We start from the raw sequence: 19,501 nt of genomic DNA on the forward strand, positions 1-19,501 counted from the left end.
AACTTCAACATCTTAATTTAACAAAGGCTGGCATGTATGAACAAAATACTGTAACACTACTACCTTTTCAGCCTTTTCGTCATAATATTACATTACCATCACAGGAGCAGGACTTGCATCAGGAAATTAGAGTAAATTTGACATTTTCTGTCCACACAAGAGAACATCTAATGCTGTGCATCATGCTGCAGAGCATACATGTATATGCATGACACAATGATATTTGCCTCAGGAACACAGAGATGGGCCCTAGAGGAATGAGGAAGACACAGTACGAGCCTAGGGCAGGCCTGAGACTGTAACAGCATCTATACAATGCACCATTCCCGTCACCCTGTAGACAAAACCCACACCACCACCTACACTGCCACTTCACACATATGCCACCTAAACCTTTGATCTACAACAGCAACTACGTTCCTAAACCTATTATACCCTTACTGCCACCTACACCCCTCACACGTCATTTTAATACTCTAATCCAAGATGCACCTACACTACCCCACACCACCTATACGTTAACCATTAGTCGTTATTCCGGCTATGACAGTTTTGTAGCACAATAATTTTGTTGTAAATATTCTGACATACAACTTTGAAAGAAGCATGAACGACTGCTACTTACACATTCTATGTGTGAGAGAAGTTTGTACACCTGTGATGTTGAACCTGGCTTGTGTGTGATGAGAGCTTTGCTGATGAACTACAGATGTCTTATGTTTGAGTGAAGCTTGCAGTAATGATGCATGTGATCTACCATTTAGGTAAGTGAGAGAAATCACTACTGCTGTTGCTAAAAAGTATTGTTTCTTTAGGTGTGTGAAGCTTGCACTACTGCTGCATGTGATCTACTGTTTTGGTGAGTGAGAAAAAACAATTTTGTTGTTGCCATAATGTGTTGTTTCTTCAGGGGTGTGAAGCTTGCATTTCTGTTGCATGTGATCTGCTGTGTTGGTGTATAAGTGAAAACAGTACTGCGGTTATCACACTGCATATTTTCAGAAGGCATGGGAAGCTTGCACTACAGCTGCATGTGATCTGCTGTTTTGGTGAGTGAGAAAAAGCAGTACTGGTGTTGCCATACTGTGTTGTTTCTTCGGGGGTGGGAGGCTTGCACTTCAACTGCATGTGACCTGCTGCGTTGGTGTATAAATGAAAACAGTATTGCTGTTACCAGACTGCATATTTTTAGAAGGTGTGGACAGCTTGTACTACTGCTGCATATGATCTGCTATTTTGGTGTGTAAATGAAAGCAGAACCTCTGTTACCATATTACATATTTCTGCTGGTGTGAGAAGCTTGCGCTTCTGCTATTGCCTTTGCTATATTATGTGTACAAGGGTAATTTTCCTGTTACTGTCAGTGTTCTACGTGATCTCTTTGTGAAGGAAGCTTGTCTATGATGTGCCTGCCTTTTAGGGACTAATGCATTTGTGAAACCGTTTTCGCAATTTAAAAGAAAACAATATTAACTTTGTTAATGTTTTATTTTGTTATGTAATAACAGCATTGCTGATTTTGCTTTTCCCGGAGGATTGTGAAATACAGCTTTTTGCAATTCATCTGTCCGAGACAGGGCCTAGGGATAATTATGTATTGAGTGGATCCTTTATAGGAGATATAAATAAACTCGCACACCAACTTTATTTTTGTACTTTCCTTCGAACTAATGGCAGGTTATGATAATAGGATAATACTATTTTATTAACAGCCTTGTTTTACTCATTCTGTGACATGTTGTAAACTGTTATGGATATCTGCTGTGTGGGAACAATTGGAAAATATTGGATGAAATATTAAAAGTACTTGGTACCTGCACACCAGGGGTTAAAGAGCAAGATGAACTGGCCCAGTTTGATGGTTGAGTTCTTGATGCTGGAGGAAATCTGGACACTTAAGTCGTAGCGTCCAATGCTAGCAGTTGGGGGGCTGAGGATGGTGTATGTAATAGTGTTTGAGGGCCCATGTTCCGGCACTGCGCTCCAGGAACCTTCTGCTGCGGAGGAGGGCAGAGGTAACTTGGACTTTGGAGATGACACTGTGAAAAAATAAAGAACACGTGAACAAGAATTGACACGTTTATTATTTTGCCAGTTAGAAAACAATTCAGGTGTCAACTGCCATGCAAGTGTTGTTCTCAGTGTACCCTTTCATTTACCACATCCTATAAATGAAATTCAACAAAACCTAGAGAACAGATTATGTTCTGTACTGTTTTATTTGCTCCAACATTTACTCAGTGATATGAGTATAATACTTTTTGCTACAGGCATTTGACACCTTGTAGATACATATAGTGGATCTGTAGTAATTACTCTCAACACTCAACAAAATGCACTTGAATTTATAATGGTCATCCCTGGAGTTTTAGAAGAAGGCAAAATAAATATTGATGCGTTATTTGGACTGAGTTACAAATGGAATCATGACTGTGAAGATTGTTTTTTTACATCTACCATTCAACTAAATTCAAAGCGATTTCTGTACTTAACAGTACAGAATTTTGACAGATTGATCAAAAAGGCAAACCAAAGTATAACATCTGATCTACAATTTGGGCAGGTCATGACTAAATTGTATGTACACAGACATGGAAAATACCTTATATTAATGTTATAATGATACAGAGCACATTAATCTAAATAGGAAACTGAAATTACAAACTTCAAAGCTGGACAAATATCAATTTCTGGAACAACTTAAACTACTTTGGCAATTATCTTTCACAAAAGACTTAATATAACATCTGCCAAAAGAACAGATGATGGACGGAATTCTGAACAATACCAACATTCCCCCCCAGTCACACAGATCTGGGTTTAATCCATTGTTTTCTTGCCCACCACTCCATCCCAGTTTGGACCCAGCCATATACAAATCAGTCTTGACCCTGTTCCACATGGGAACAGTCCAGGCCGAACTGCCAAGCCAAGACCTCCCTAGACCGGAAACAAGCATCCTGGGACCAGTTTCAGGGTATCACCCTTCATCAGCCAGGCTAGTTTGAATCCAGTGGCATAATGAGCCCAGGATCCAGGTCTAGGCATACCCGGCACACATAGGGTGACAAAAGCAGATGATGGATGGTATGCTGAACAATGCAAACATTCACCCCCAATTGCAAAGATCTGGGTTTAATCCATCATTTTTTTTGCAAACCATGCCACCCCTGTTTGGACTCAGCCATATGCAAATAAATCTTGACCCTGTTCCCCATAGGAACAGTCCCGCCCAAATTGCCAAGCCAGGTCCTTCCTGGACCGGAAACAAGATTCCTGAGACAGGTTTCAGGGTATCACCCTTCATCAGTCAGGAAAGCTTGAATCCAATGGCATTGTAAGCCCGGGACCCACGTCTGGACATACCCGGCGCACTTAGTGCGACAAAAGCAAAAAGAACAGATGATGGACGGAATGCTCAACAATGTAAACATTCACCTCCAGTCGCAAAGATCTGGGTTTATTCCATCACTTTTTTTCCCACCACGTCTCCCCAGTTTGGACCAAGCCCTTTGCAAATCAGTCTTGACCCTGTTCCCCATGGGAACAGTCCAGCCGGAACTGCCAAGCCAGGTCCTCCCTAGACCGGAAACAAGCATTCTGGGACCGGTTCCAGGGTATCACCCGTCATCAGCCTGGCTAGCTTGAATTCAGTGGCATAGTGAGCCCGGGACCCACACTTGGGCATACCCGGTGCACTTAGGGTGACAAAAGCAAAAAGAAAGAATGATGGACGGAATGCTGAGCAATACAAACATTCATCCCCAGGCCCAAAGATCTGGGTTTATCCGTTGTTTTTTTGCCCACTGTGCCACCCTAATTAGAACCCAGCCATATGCAAATCAGTCTGGACCCTGTTCCCCAGGGTAAAAGTCCAGCCCAAACTGCCAAGCAAGGTCCTCCCTGGACCAGAAAACAAGCATCCTGGGACTGGTTTCAAGTTATCACCCTTCATCAGCCAGGCTTCAACCAGCGGCATAGTGACCCCGGGACCCACGCCAGGGCATACCCAGTGCATTTAGGGTGACAAAAGCAAAAAGAAGAGATGATGGACGAAATGCTGAACAATGCAAACATTCACCCCCAGTCGCAAAGACCTGGGTGTAATTGATCGTTTTTTTGCCCACCACACCACCCAAGTTTGGACCCAGCCACATGCAAATCAGTCTTAACCCTGTTACCCATGGAAACAGTCCAGCCTGAACTGCCAAGGCAGATCCTCCATGGACTGGAAACAAACATCCAGGGACCGGTTTCAGAATATCCCCCTTCAGCAGCCAGGCTAGCTTGAATCCAGTGGCTGGGTCAAAACTGGAGTGGCATGGGTAGCAAAAAATGATGGATTTAGGCCCAGATCTCTGTACTGGGGTGAATGTTTGACATTATTCAGCATTCATCACTTGTTCTTTTTGCAATTGTTGCCCTAAGTGGGACAGGTATGCCCAGATGTGGGTCCTGTGCTACCCATGGCACTAGAGTGAAGCCAGAATGCCTAAGGAGGAGGATGCTTGTTTCTAGTCCAGGAAGGCCTGGCAGTTTGGGCTGGGCTGTTCCCCTGGGCAACTGGGTCAAGACTAATTTGCATATGGCAGGGACCAAATTAAATTGTATTTAGGAACAGAGCTCAGTACTGGGGTGAATGTTTGACATTGTTTAGCAATCCATCCATCACTTGTTCTTTTTCAATTGTTGCCCTAAGTGGGACGGGAATACCCAGACATAGGTTCCATGCACCCCTTGTCTCTGGAGTAAAGCTAGCCTCGATGAGGAAGGGTGATATCCTGAAACTGGTCCCAGGATTCTTGTTTTCAGTTCAGAGAAGACCTGGCCTGGCAGGTTAGACTGGAGCGTTCCCATGGGGAACAAGGTCAAGACTGATTTGCAGATGGCTAAGTCCAAACGGGAATGGCATGGGCAGCAAAAACGTGCTGGATTTAGGCCCTGATCTCTGTACTGGGGATGAATGTTTGACATTGTTCAGCATTCCACCAATCACTTGTTCTTTTTGGAATTAATATAACATCTGGACACTACACTGCCTTTTTTAAGAGTGAAACTGGATGGACAGAATGCAATGAGAGCAACCCAAAATTCAAACAGAACTGCCTTTCAAACTACGAAATTCTTACCTTTTGTTAGTTTAACCAAAGTTCTAAGGAGGATTTCTGGAAAAAAATAATGTTTGGTATTTCTTTTACACGGATTATCAGTTTTTTGCACATTATTCGGCACCAGGTTTGATATCTTAAAATAGGTCTCCAAAAATCAAGTGTCCTTTATATCTATTAGTAACATTGTACCAGTTAAAATAATAAAAGAGTTATTTTTAGCATGTTTGTTTAGATTAATTTTGTAATTGTATGAAAAACAATTGCTTAAATAATTGTTCTGAGTGCAATGCATAGTGTCACTGATTTGTGGTGATATTCTGTGCATTTTTTTTCTGCAATCTATGCAACTATTTTTCTAGGCCTGTGTGGAGTTTGTAGAGTTCTGCTACACGGAGTTCCACGAGCGGCGGAGTTTGGGTAAGGCACGCTGTGCGCACTGAGTTTCATCACAGGAGTTTCTCGAGCACTGTAAAATAAGTGCACACGGCATCACACGGAGCGAGACTTCTTTTTGCCGCTAGAGTGGATTTTCTACCCGAGCGGAAGCTTCCTCAATGCGAGCGGCAGCTTTCTCATCGCCAATGGTCGCGGCCTACCATGACCGCTCTCATTCAGAAATCTCACTCTCTCTTGCAAACTTAGCAATTTCTCTCACTCGCGCTCACCAACTTAACGGTGAGCGTGAGTGAGAGAAAAAACTCTGTTCCGCCTCACTTCGCAGAGTTTTTGGGTACTCCGTGCGGAGTGCAGAAAACTCGGCGAATGCCGCCAGCGGAGTGGTGTTCTTCGTCTACCACTAGTTTTTTCAAACCCCACTGTTCAAGCATGATTCTTTATACAAAATTTCATTTGTACAGGTATTAAAGCAGAGAACAGAAACAATGGAAAATGAAATGTTTTACTATAATGTGATATACTGCTACAGCTAAAGTAATGTGCAATGTTTTGTTTCATGGAATTTTGCAAAAAGTAATACCAACTTTTTTTTTTTAAACAGATGAATAACACCATTTATTCTAGTAAAGTAATTTCCTAATTACTTCTTTCTCAGTGGTTCTACAAAGTAGCAATGTAAAGGTATACACCAACGTCGACTTTCATAGAGTCACTGGGATAGCCACTCACACCCACTGAGTCACCGACATAGTGCATGATTTAAATGTTGGCAGTAATGGTCCCACTGCTGGTTTTCCGTAGGCGGTCAACCCGCCTGATTTAGTTGTTGGCAGAACCATAGGCGTCAGACTGCCTGCAACCCACTGACTCTGCCAGGAATCTCCTATCGCGCCGACGGTGGGATTGGAGATAAGGGCTGGTAGAGGGGCTCCAACCACATTTCCCGTCAAGCAGATTATGAGGTGTCTTCCCAATAGCCCAACTGTTGTGGTGTTACCTCAACACATTAGTTGGTCAATTGTAAGGTGAAGGGCAACAAACTTACCTTTTTCCACATTTATGCTTCAGAGTTGGATTTCACCCAACTGGACATCACTTGCCGTCTCTGCTGCCACTGGACCATGGAGAACACATAACCCTGCGGTCACAGGACCCAAAGGTAGGGATTCTGCATGAACTGTGTACATTGTGAGGTCACTGCACATGACCTCTGGACCTCTGAGGAAATATACATGTCAAAGGTCTTTATTTGAAAAAATCCCTGACATGCATTTTTCGGGATCACATTTGTATCAGAGATTGATGAGGACACATTGATACAACACAAATATCCCACACACACACATACACAATTGGTATTGTGCTGTCAGTATTCATTGCCAATGAATGCTAGTATCACAATAACAATGGCATCACACTTGTCACCATGTCTATGTGTGCACAATTGCAAGTGAACCTGTTGTTGAGAGTCCATTTGTGTATGTGAGTCAGATCATGTATGAGTATGTGTGATTGGATTGACTGGTCGAGGTGGAGGGTGCTGGAGTGGGTGATGTGGGTGTGTATGTGTACCACGTGAATGTTGGTCTGATGTCTGCTGTGTTTTCTGGGTTGTGTGTTGTGTTGCTGTGTTCAACATTCAAGTGTGTGTCATTGTGTGGTGGTTGTTGTGATGTGTGCTAATGTGCTTTGTGTGTGCATGTTTGTGTAGATGGGTGTACCATTGTGTTGGTTGTTGTGGTTGTGTTGTATGTGTGTGTAGTATCAATGGTGGGTGTATGTTGTGTAATGGATGTATGGCAATGTGTGTTTTCTGCATGTAGACGTCATGTTGTGGTGGACTGACAACAGATAACAGTATGTATGTTGTGTATTGTGCAGCTGGACACATGTGGCTAAGTTATGGTGTGTGTGTGTGTGTGTGTGTGTGTAGGAGGCTGGCCCGGTTTGTAGTGGGTACCTATGGTACCTACACCTTATACCAGGTCCAGTTATCCCTTATTTGTGAAATGTAGGCAGTGTCTAGAAGCCAGGATCTATAGAGGTAGCTGTAGATGAGCAGCCAGCCAAGGCTTATCTTGGAGACATGCAAAGCTCATGCAATACCACTGTATTCACACAGTACTCACACACGAAAGAAAACACTAAGTGTTACAAAAATAAAGGTACTTTATTTTGGTGACACAAATGCCAAAAATACCATAGAGACTATACTCCCTTAGGAGGTAAGTAATATACAAATTATATACACTAGTATTCAAAAATAGGCATTAAAACAGTTAGAAATTAGTGAAAATCACAATAGTTAGAAATGGGCCTCGGGAAAACAAACCATATACTAAGAAAGTGGAATGCAAATGTCTGGTTCCCACCTAGGCAAGTGTAATGTTTAGAGGGGCGCTGGGAGTACTAGAAAACCTCAAAGGTAAGTACTAGAACCCACCCCAGTACCCAGGAAAGCAGGAGTAAAACACAGTAACTTTCCCAGAACACACCCAGAAACGAGAAAGAAGGTTTTGCAAGAACCAGAAGAGACTGCAAGACACCAACAGTGGATTCCTGGACCTGAGGACCTGTGGAAGAAGGGGAGCAAGTCCAAGAAGCACAGAAGAGTCCAGGGAGAACAGGGGTCCCTGCTAACCCAGAAGAAGGTGCAAAAGAAGAACCACCAGTGAAGAACAGTCAATATTGCCCCCAAGAAGACGGAGTCGGGTTCCTGGTTGGTGCAAGTGATGTCCCACGCCAGATGGAGGATTGCAGTCTGGTTTGCATCGCTGGAGTCTGCCAACAAGCCTTGGCACATGCAAAGCTAGCGGTTAGCAGAAAATGGTGCTGCCTGGGACCAGGAAGGACCAGGTGACTCTACCAAGGAGGGGGAGTCAGAGGGGGCTCTCAGCAACTCAGAGAGCCCACAGAAGACCAGGCAGCGTGCACAAGAGTCCCACAGCACAGGGACAAAGGAGGAGCAAGAAGAGGCCCATGCAGCACTACGAAAATGGCTCCCACGCTGCGGGAGAACCACTCAGGAAGATGTGCATCACAGGACAGAGTGCTAGGGGCCGGAGCTGCAAGATGCATGAAGAACTTCGTGAAAGGATGCCAACAAGCCTTGGCAACTGCAAAACAAGTGGTGCATGGGGGTACTGTCTTGCGTGGGGAGGCAGTAGGACGTAGGACAGTAGGAAGTCAGGACCTTTGGGACCACTTCAGTCCACCACCCGTGATGCAGGATCCATGCAGCTCAGCAGGAGAGGGGATCCACACAGCTCATAATCGTTGCAGTGGGTGCCTGCTGAAGCAGGGGAGTGACTCCTTCACCCCAAGCAAGATTCCTTGGCTCTTCTGGTACAGGCTAAAGACGGGCTGTCCTCAGAGGATGCACAACCGGGAAACAGTTGCAGTTGCTGGCAGGAGCTGAAGATACAATGTTGCAGAAGGCATCTTGCTTCTGTGTTGCAGTTTGTAGAGTTCCTTGAGGGTCCAGATGCAGTTTCATCGGTGAGAAGTTGACGTGGAGGATGCAGATGTTTCCTGCTAGAATCTTGCAATCCGGATCTTAAGAACCAGCCAAAGGAGAGACCCTAAAAAGCCCTGAAAGGGGGATTGGTCAGGTAACCAGGTTAGGACCTATCAGGGGAGGGCTCTGACGTCACCTGGTGACACTGACCACTCAGATGCTCCCAGAGTTCCCTGCCAACTTGGAATCCAAGATGGCAATACCCAGGGACCCTCTGGAGGAGCTCTGAGCACCACCTCTGATGTGGTGATGGACAGGGTAGTGGTCACTTACCTTTCCTTTGTCCAGTTTCATACCAGAGCAGGGACTGGGGGTCCCTGAACCGGTGTAGACTGGTTTATGCAAGGAGGGCACCATCTGTGCCCTTCAAAGCATTTCCAGAGGCTGGGAGAGGCTACTCCTCCCCAACCCTTAACACCTATTTCCAAAGGGAGAGGGTGTAACAGCCTCTCTCAGAGGAAAACCTTTGTTCTGCCTTCCTGGGACTTGGCTGCTCAGACCGCAGGAGGGCAGAACCCTGTCTGAGGGTTGGCAGCAGCGGTAGCTGCAGTGAAAACCCCAGAGAGATGGTTTGGCAGTACCCGGGGTCTATGGTGGAGCCCCGGGGATGCATGGGATTGGCACCCCAATACCAGATTTGGGATGGGGGGACAATTCCATGATCTTAGACATGTTACATGGCCATATTCGGAGTTACCGTCATGAAGCTCTCGTGTAATGGTGTCCCAGCACTCATAAAGTCCGGGGAATTTGCCCTGAACTATGTGGGGGCCTCTTGGCTAGTGCCAGGGTGCCCTCACACTTAGTAACTTGGCACCTAACCTTCACTAAGTGAGGGTTACAGATATTGGTGACATAGAAGTTACTTAAGAGCAGTGAAAAATGGCTGTGAAATAACGTGGACATTATTTCACTCAGGCTGCAGTGGCAGTCCTGTGTAAAATTTGTCTGAGCTCCCTATGGGTGGCAAAATAAACGCTGCTGCCTATAGGGATCTCCAGGAACCCTAATACCCTGGGTACCTAGGTACCATATACCAGGGAATTATAAGGGTGTTCCAGTGTGCCAATTAGTATTGGTGAAAATGGTCACTAGCCTTTAATGACAATTTTAAAGGCAGAGAGAGCATAAGCACTGAAGTTCTGGTTTGCAGAGCCTCAGTGACACAGTTAGTCACTACACAGGGACACACATTCAGGCCACAAACTATGAGCACTGGGGTCCTGGCTAGCAGGATCCCAGTGAGACAGGCAAAAACAAACTGACATACATGTAAAAATGGGGGTAACATGCCAGGCAAGATGGTACTTTCCTAAAGTAGGTCAAATAGTGTCTGATCTGCTGGGATCAGAGCCCTAGTTTATATACTCAAAATGCTTTTAAAGTGGAGGAAACTTCAAAGAGTGGTTTTTGAAGTGCACACGTTCCTCTTTCAGCCCAGTCCTGATTGCCAGGATCCCTGTGAGGGGTTATCAGTCCTTTGTGTGAGGGAGGGCCCCTGGCCTTTGAAATGTAAGTGTGAGTCCCTCCACTCTTCCTGCCCAGGGAGAGCCATTCAGTATTCAGATAAATGCAGATGTGACTGAGTGTCCTGTGTTATGGTTGTCTGGGAGGAATGCACAGGGGGAGCTGTCAATAGCACAGACCAGACGTGGGTTGGAGACAGACTGTAAGGCACAGATGGCAGTAATTGCAGAGAAATGCCTACTTTCTAAAAGTATCCTTTTGAAAATAGTAATATTAAATCCAACTTTACCAGGAAGCAGGATTTTCTATTACCATTCTAGCAATACTAAACAAGACACGGTTACTCCTTCCAGATCATAATCTACTACTTAAGGGTACATGAGGGTAGTTCTAATGCTGGTCTATGAGAGGAGCAGGTCTCACAGTAGTGGAAAACGGATTTATGAGTTTTTCACTACCAAGACATGTAAAACACATAAGGACATGTCCTTCCTTTTACCTACATAGCACCCTACCCTATGGGTTACCTAGGGCCTATCCTAGGGGTGACTTATATGTAGAAAAAGGGGAGTTTAAGGCTTGCCAAGTAGTGAATCTGCACACACATGCTTAGCAATGGTAGGCCTGAGACATGGTTAAAGGGCTACTTATGTGGGTGGCACAATCAGTGTTGCAGTCCCACTAGTAGCATTAATTTCCAGGCCCTGTTCACATGTAGTGCACTTTACTAGGGATTTACAAGTAAATTAAATATGCCAACTGGATTAGGAACCAAGCTTACCATGTTTAGGAGAGAGGGTATATGAACCTTTCAGTGACCAGAGTCATCCAAAAACCAGCAAAAACAGTGTGAGAAAAATGAAGGGAGGCACGCAAAAAGTTGGAAAATCATCACCCTAAGGCTGTCAGGTCTAAATATATATATATATATATATATATATATATAGAGAGAGAGAGAGAGAGAGCGCTAGAGATATACACTTAAAAAAAACAAAGGGTACAGGGACGTCATAGTTAGGCTCACATTTCAAATGTACAAAAGCATAGAAATTCTTTGCTGTGTGCAGCGTGATTGGCCACAGGGCCTGGCCAACACCCTATAACCACCAAAAACCATGCACTGTCTTCGGCTGTGCTCAGCAGGGTTTTACCACAGGACCTGCTCACAGGCCAAGCCCTGCAGCCTACCCCAAAGCAGTCATGAAGTGCTTATTTTGTGATCATATTCCCATGCATCAAAAACTCGTCTCCAAAATCAGCGGGAAATGCGCTCAGCGGGGGTCGAGACGCTGCATATCACTAATGTATATGGAGTGGGGCCAAACAGGCCGGTCTTCCTGGCAAGTTTACATACCTGTAGTTTTTAAAAGTTCAGAAAATGATCTCTGGACTCAGCAGCAGATGACAAGAAATAATCCACATGTCACAGACACTACATGAGATATTGCACTAAAAAAGAACAAGGATGCAAACACCTCCATCATGCATTACAAGTAACTCTTCACTATGGAAATGCAGAGAAAACACACTTGCTTTGCCTTGGCCGGCCACACAAACTTAGAATGAATAGGGGACCACAGGGGAAGCCTTAAGGCCCCTACTGTCCCAGCCAGCTCTCCGACTCCTGCGGGAGCCAGCAATGCTCCCACACACAGGGAGCTGCTAAAAATGTGGCTTCTTGCATGCGGGAGCAATCTTTTCATCTCTTTTCTGCCTGCATGACAGTGGGCAGGGAAAGAGATGAAACCTCCACTCCCAGCCAGCAGGAGGAGTTTTAATGTTCTGCTTGCTGGGAGCGGAGACATGTTTGCTTTTGCTTGGCAGGACTGTGACAGCTCTGCCAAGCAAAAGCCAACAGCTACATCCTGAGGGAGGGCACATCGGGAGGTAGCAGGAGCTGGCCCTGGTGATGCCCCTCCTCCTTCCATCTTAATTTCTATTTGGACATTGGGTAGTGGTGGTCCCGAGGGCTGGGAGGTCCGCGTGACCCCCAACAATTTTTTTACATTTAGCCCTGGGGAGTTGGTGGTCCCTAAGGGCCAGGGGTTCTGTGTGCCACCCTTGCATAATTCAATAACATATAGCCCTAGGAAGATGGTGGTCCTGGGGGGTGGGGTCCGCAGGGTACACCACATATTCCAATAATGTACCACGGGGAGGTAGTCATCCCCAAGGCTTGGGGTGTCTGCGGGCCCCTCTATTTAATTTTTGTTTCTCGCCCTAAGGAGGTGGTAGTCCCTGGTGCCCAGGTGGTCCATGTGGCCCCCCGAAGATTTATAAAGCATAGCGCCGGGGAAGTGATGGTCCTAGGAGGGGGGGCCCGTGCAACCCTCCCTAATTAGAAATTTAAATATCTCCCCAGGACCTCGCTCACCTGGGGGCAAAATTAAAAACAAGCACGGGAGACTGCGGTTGCTTTTTTATTTTTAATTAAATTCGAAAATATTCACAAATTTTGCTGTGAAATAAAAAATGCTTTTATACCCTGGCATGGACCAAAGTTAGGACTTTAAGATGGGCATATCTCGCTCCCTTTTCTTTATTTTCCATTTGTTTTGGGACTCAACTGAAGCTGGGTCCCAAAATGGCTGCCAACAATGAAGTGTTTGCAGCCAATCAAATCTTAGCACAAGATTGGGACTATTCGCTAAGTATTCATGCTTCTAGATATACAATTTTGGATATCCTTTCATATCTGAGTGGATTTACACCAAATAAGAAATGACCTGCAGACCAAAACCTACCTATCTACCAAATTTGGTGTAATTCAGTCCAGCGGTTTGGGCTGCAGCCGTGTCTAAAGAGTCTATGGGAATTAACTTGCAAAACACACTTTTTTTGACCACCCCTCTTTTTCTCAGCCCCTGCTTGATGGATTACCCTGAACCATTCCAAGCACAACAAGACCTAACAGCATTTTTTGTGGAAAAAAATGTGAAGATTCGTCAAACGGCACCAAAGAAATAGCCAAGTCAAAAAGGACTTTTTCTATGGAAACTAGGTCCTAACTATAACTACCAACTAGCGACTGCCAGTAGGTTTTATATATGTATATATATATATATATATATATATATATATATATATATATATATATATTACCTAGTGGCAGTTGCCACTAGGTAGTTGTAGTTAGGACCTAGTTTCTATAGAAAAAAATGTTTCTTTGCTTGCCTATACCTAAGGCGCCACTTGACGAATCTCCATGAAATTCTCCCAAAAAAGTCGACATTCATGTGAGCTGCTTTCTGGAACATTTTGAGGTGTTCCATCAAGCGTGGGCCAAGATAAAGGGGGGGGTAAATTTTCGAATGTTTCCAATGTTAATTCCTATACGAAAAATTGAATAGCAATAGCGCAAAAACCACTGGACGGAATTATATCAAATTTGGCAGAAAGGTGGCTCTCGGTCCAGAAAGAGACCTTTTTGTTAATTGGTGTAAATCCGTTCAATAGTTTTTGAGAAATTAAAGTAAATCCAAATTTGTATATATAGGGACACGAAGGATTCACGACCCTTGATGATATCTTGCAGAGATCTGATTGGCTGATAACACTTCAACAACAGAAATGTTGTCAACCATCTTGGGACTCTGCCGAAGCAGAATACCAGAAAAAAAAATACAAAGTTCAAACGAGACCAGGGTACGAACACCCTGACACCTTAGCTCTGGTGGTTGGGTCCCACAGGGATCCCCTCCCCAGGGTTAAAAAGCATTTTTTTTATATTTCACGGTCGTAAAAAAAAAAAAAAAAAAAAAAAAAAAACGTGGTCCACTCCTAACTAACCCACAAATTACGGCACTCATGACATCTTTGATAACATCATTGATAATATCAATGTAATATTTGCAATAAAGTTTTTGATGAAAAAACTGTGCATGACGGACACGAGTTATAGGTACCTTAGGGCACAATTTGTAGCCACTTGAGGTAACGCTAATTATAACTGGTGAATTTCTATTGTTTGGTAGGTTTAAAATGTGATCCTAACTGTAACCTATATATATACATATATAGTATGGTTTTTGCAAGGTACAGTTCTTTTCTAATGAGTACATTTTACTGAAGCTTTACAAGGCACCTTGTGTTCACCAACCCAAATAATATTTAAAACCTTTTTTTTACAGCATTTTATTTCACTGTTTTGCTGCTCCTGAACACTGTAAATCAGTCATTTCAAATGAGAACATTTTACTGAACCTTTACAAGGCATCTTGTACTCACCAAACATAAATAATATGTATAACCTTTTTTACAGCATTTTATTTCGCTGTTTTGCTGCTCCTGAACACTGTAAATCAGTCATTTCAAATGAGAACATTTTACTGAACATTTACAAGGCATCTTGTACTCACCAAACATAAATAATATGTATAACCTTTTTTACAGCATTTTACTTCACTGTTTTGCTGCTCCTGAACACTGTAAATCCGTCAGAATTACCTAATTTAACTGTAGGAGTTCATCTTTCTCGGATGTTTTTATAACTGAACTGAGTTGTCACCAGAAGTCATTTTGGAAACATGTAAAACGTATTTGATACTGACGTTGTCAAAGCCCTGCTAGATAAAACATGTACCACCCCCCTCAGACATTACAATGAAATAACCTACTTTGTTTCAACCTTTATGAAGATTATAAGAATTCTCACCGGTCTCTAGACTGAGTTCGATGCTCTCCCCACTCTGAAGAGCTCTGTTGAATTTCACAGTGATCTTAAAAGGCTGACCTCTCCTTAATATTAATTCCTTGCTGCAGTATTCGCTCGTATTGTGTGCGGTTCTATTTGCAGAGATCCGCAGGTCAACCAGGTCTGCCAAATGTAGGGCTGTAAAGAGACACAAAATCAGTGCACATGTAAACACGACCTGTCTGATGCAGGGGTGTGAAGAGAAATAAAATAAATTAATGCATAAAGGGGGACTTAACGAAGGTAAAGGATGTAATTCCTGGGTAAATAAAATCATTTAACCATAGCAACTTCAATTGATTCAAGTTCCCTACTGAATACGTTGGAGTAAAACCTTTTAAACTCCAAGGATGTATCACTGACCAAATGGACCCATTATTACAATGTATTCTTGTAAGTTGATACCAATATAAGGAGTACATTTCTGATGTGTCTGGTAAATTCACAAGATGATCCAGAAATACTCTTCAGATGCTTTGGCTCTCCAAGTACAATCACACATGCATACATACTTGACAAAGAGTGCATTTGTACTTTACATCTATTTTATTCTGTTGAGCTTTTGGGGAAAATGTGGTACTACCCCTGGTAAAACCTTTTAGAAGCACACCAATTCCTGAAGTCTTCTGTCCCTATTCGTGTCTTCTATAAAGATTTACTCCAGTCTTTGAAAAGAGTAAAACTCTGATATAATGCAGGGTGCAAATGTTTCTGAGTAATCACAAAATTCCAAATATATGGATATTCAAATCAGTGCTTATTTTGAGCAGTGGTTGCCAGTGGGGGGCACCAATACTTATCTGGGGGGGACCAGCTCTTATTTTTCCTCATTATATATTTACCAAGTGCAAGAGAATGAAAAACACACAGATCAGAAAGACTGAGGAAGAGAAAGACGGCAAAAACGCAAAAAAGGAGAAAGCAAGAACATGAAAGATCGAGAAAAAGGGGTAGGGAGTGTCTGGTGGTGGATTAAAGAGCAGCAGCTGTGTCATTCAAGCGCAGACATTTAATTGCACCTGCCACGTGCTCCTGGACAGAGCTTAGGGCACCAGCACTCTTTCAAATATTAAGCACTGGTTCACCTATTTTCCGAAGCATATCGGTCTGTGAATTCCATGACACAGCAGCATTCATGGAGATACGGTATTAGTCAATTGCGTAGATCTCTGAAGCTCCTGCAATAGCTAATAATAACCTCAGAGTCAAAGGAGATTTGCATCTCCTCCAAGGGAGCTGAGGTTCTGGTGTTGAGAAAATAATTTTTCCAAACCCAGGAGTCACATGAAATTAATGTATAAATCTAATTTTGAGTAGCATGAAGTGAGGGGTGTTTCACTGCAAAGAGGGGCCAGTAGAATGCTTTAAAATCAATCACAGAAGACGAGCAATATGATACTACCTACATTCAGGCATCACTTCTGAAAATAACAGACTGGTGAACTTGCCTGCCTGTACACAAAGCGAGCTACAGAGATTAACAATACCAAGAGTTTTCAGAACCAGCTAGCATGCAGATGAAAACCCTTTCTCTCATCTCGATTCCTTGAGTTGAATGATAATTGGTTGTACCCAATTGTCTAGCCCTTACGATTTATTGTTCCTGGATCCAAGACTGGCAGTTTGCTAGGTAGCGAACGAGTATGGGCAGAGTAACTTTGGAAGTGTTCTGTTCTTTGTGGCAGAAGTCCTGGAAGTATTAGATTTCGTGAAATACTCCTCCAATATTTGGTGGCAGTAATTCTGGTTACATTCAATGCAACTTTACTTTCCAGAAAAACGCGCCTGTTACAGAAAAGCTGTGTTATGAAACCGATTTTTAACAAGCATTGGCAAGGCTGATAGGCCTGACTTTAATGCCACCACCTTTGCCAAAGTTTGCTCTTTTAAGGGCTTTACTGCAAAAGACCTTCCTTTCCCTCAGCAGTAACTTGACTTACTCAATGTGCAAATATCTTCTGCGTAAATACATGAGCTCAGGTAGGGCATCACTAGAGCAAAAGACTATTCAGGACTATCGTCGGGAATTGGGAAATGAGAAAATGTTTAGACTTTTCTCAGATTTCACTGTTAGTCTAGACTCTATAACTATCATCGTATGCATGTGAGTTGATGTGTGTTAGCCAGTCATCCACTGCACGTACCTAGAAAATGTAGTCTAACCTTTTTAATGTAGAAAATGTGAGGTTTGCATCCTTTGCACTACCTCCTCATTGTAGAGGAAATGAATATGTTCTCCCATTAAAGGGGGAAAACTCCACGCTACCCAGGACCAATTATAACGCTCAATTTGAGCTGCGAGAGAAGAGCTTACCTGCACCAAAGATTTTTTTTGTTTGCTGTGACACGCTGCAAGCCACGGGCATTGCCTTCACGGCTTGTGAAACCGAAAGCTCTGGAGTCTTTAGGCTCCAGCTGCATTTGCTGAGACTGGTGCCTGGGAGTCTGGTTCAGCCACATGAAAATGGATCAGAATGGCAAAGGTTTGTTTGAAAGAAGGGGCACTCACCCTTCCAGCGTTCACTCTCCTTAGTGGATCCCTGCATGGGGGCTGTCACAGGAGAGAGCTCTCTAAGCAGGGATCCAATGACTAGACAGGGATTTGAAAAGTGAGTGCACTGGCGGTTCTTTGCTCTCCATACCAACCAATTCACTAACACCGTTTCTGACAGCCCACAATGGTGTAGATTGGAGGTATTAAACATGTAAACCCAATCTGCCACCCGAGGGAGGCTGAAAGCTCACTAGACAGCAGGACTGCTTTTTATAGAGGAAAGTAGAGTGGGGCATCTGTCTGCCCTGGCATCTTGCCGTGCTCCCTCCAAACAGAGTTTCTGTGCCCATTGAGGGGTGGTGAGGGGGGATAGATTGTGGGATTTACCTCCAATATGCCTTCCCAGGGGTGCTGAGAGAGACAGCCAACTAGATACCAGGTAACAGAAAAAGGGGGGCAGTACATCATGCTGTAAACCCACATATAAAGCCATAACGGCCTTTCTGCCCATCTCACCCAGTTTTCGGTGCCTCGCCTATGTGATTGAAAATGATTAACAGATATAACTGCATAAGCACTAGAATCAGAAAGGGAGGCCTGGGTGATGTTTTTCATTTTCCAAGTAGCACAATTTTCTCAGTTACTAATCCAGAAACATCTGTTTGCCCCATATAAAGTGAATGAGCCATAATAACTATCTTCGAACCGCAAGCTTACTGTCAAGTCGTTTGGGGGGAATGCGTAGGTTTCCATTGTAGATCTAATTCTGAGACTTCATAGGAGAGGGAATGTATTTGGTTAAAAAATCTCCAGTGTGAGGACTCATTTTACTAAACAAAATCATGCCTGCAATGTATTTGTTGAAACTTTATCAGAAAGTTTGACAACAGAAGCAACAACAGAAAATGCTGACTGTTCAAACATGACACCAAGAAAACGCAAATGGCCTCTGTCATTCAGTTTCCAGTCTAGTTTCTTGGGCCAAGCTCTCAACATTAAACACGTCACACATATTATGGTGCTGATATCAATATAAATGTGGCAGTGCATTGCACAGGACACCAGTGCTAGCCATATAACACACCACGTCACACCACACCACACACCTACCATCTCTTTAGTAAACATGCTGCATGCAAAAGGTGTGCTGTGTACTGCTAAGAGCAGGAGAGTGGCCGGCAGATGGATCGGCAGCATTCCGATCCCTCCTGCAGTCACTTGCACTGTGTATCCTTGGCTTTTAAGCTGGGAAAAGGGCTGACTCAAGCTGGTGGGACGCAAGGACGAGGACAGATGCGCAGGACCCGGAAGCCAGACGGTATGCGTTATGTGGGTTGACAGATAGGGGATGGCATAGTAAAGCTTCAGCCTGGGAGCTACAATGTAAGCATGGGAACCAACATTGTAGGGACAGAGCGCGCCATTCAACATCTACACCAAGACATCGGAGCCATCCTTCATAAGGAGAGGGAGGGCGGTACACATTACGCTCCTCCATTACATGGATTGATTATTTGACTCAGTCTTATTAGATTAATTAGTAGCTCGGGATCAATTTTTCGTTACTGCTGCATTTCTAGACAGATCAATATAAAAAAGCTAAGAGAGGATACTGAATTGTTTTAATATTGCGATTGGTTGGATTTAACCTTTGCATGACAATGAAATATGCTTGCAATTTCCACGAAGACTCATCAATCTAAATTGAGATTGGTACCATCTGGCTCCCAAAAAAATGATAGAAGCATGTAAATCAGGAATAAGGTACATTCTTTTTCAAGATATCTCAGACCTAAATTATGCAGATAACCTTATTCTGGTTA

At 43.6% G+C, this 19,501-nt stretch overlaps 1 protein-coding gene across 2 annotated transcripts in view; it reads right to left on the bottom strand.

The window, feature by feature from the left end:
* Nucleotides 1-19,501, bottom strand: part of LOC138304019 (protein-glutamine gamma-glutamyltransferase E-like) — a 300,263-nt gene that overhangs the window by 153,278 nt on the left and 127,484 nt on the right. The window contains exons 2-3 of one of the 2 annotated variants that reach the window (XM_069243666.1): nt 15,146-15,322; nt 1,815-2,039 (exon numbers count right to left, since the gene is read on the bottom strand). In XM_069243666.1, coding sequence (XP_069099767.1) covers nt 1,815-2,039; nt 15,146-15,322 — 402 coding nt within the window. The remainder of the gene's footprint in view (nt 1-1,814; nt 2,040-15,145; nt 15,323-19,501) is intronic. The other variant, XM_069243667.1, reaches the window with a different exon arrangement.

The sequence above is a fragment of the Pleurodeles waltl genome, chromosome 7 (genome assembly GCF_031143425.1).
Source record: "Pleurodeles waltl isolate 20211129_DDA chromosome 7, aPleWal1.hap1.20221129, whole genome shotgun sequence".
NCBI classification, from domain to species: domain Eukaryota; kingdom Metazoa; phylum Chordata; class Amphibia; order Caudata; family Salamandridae; genus Pleurodeles; species Pleurodeles waltl.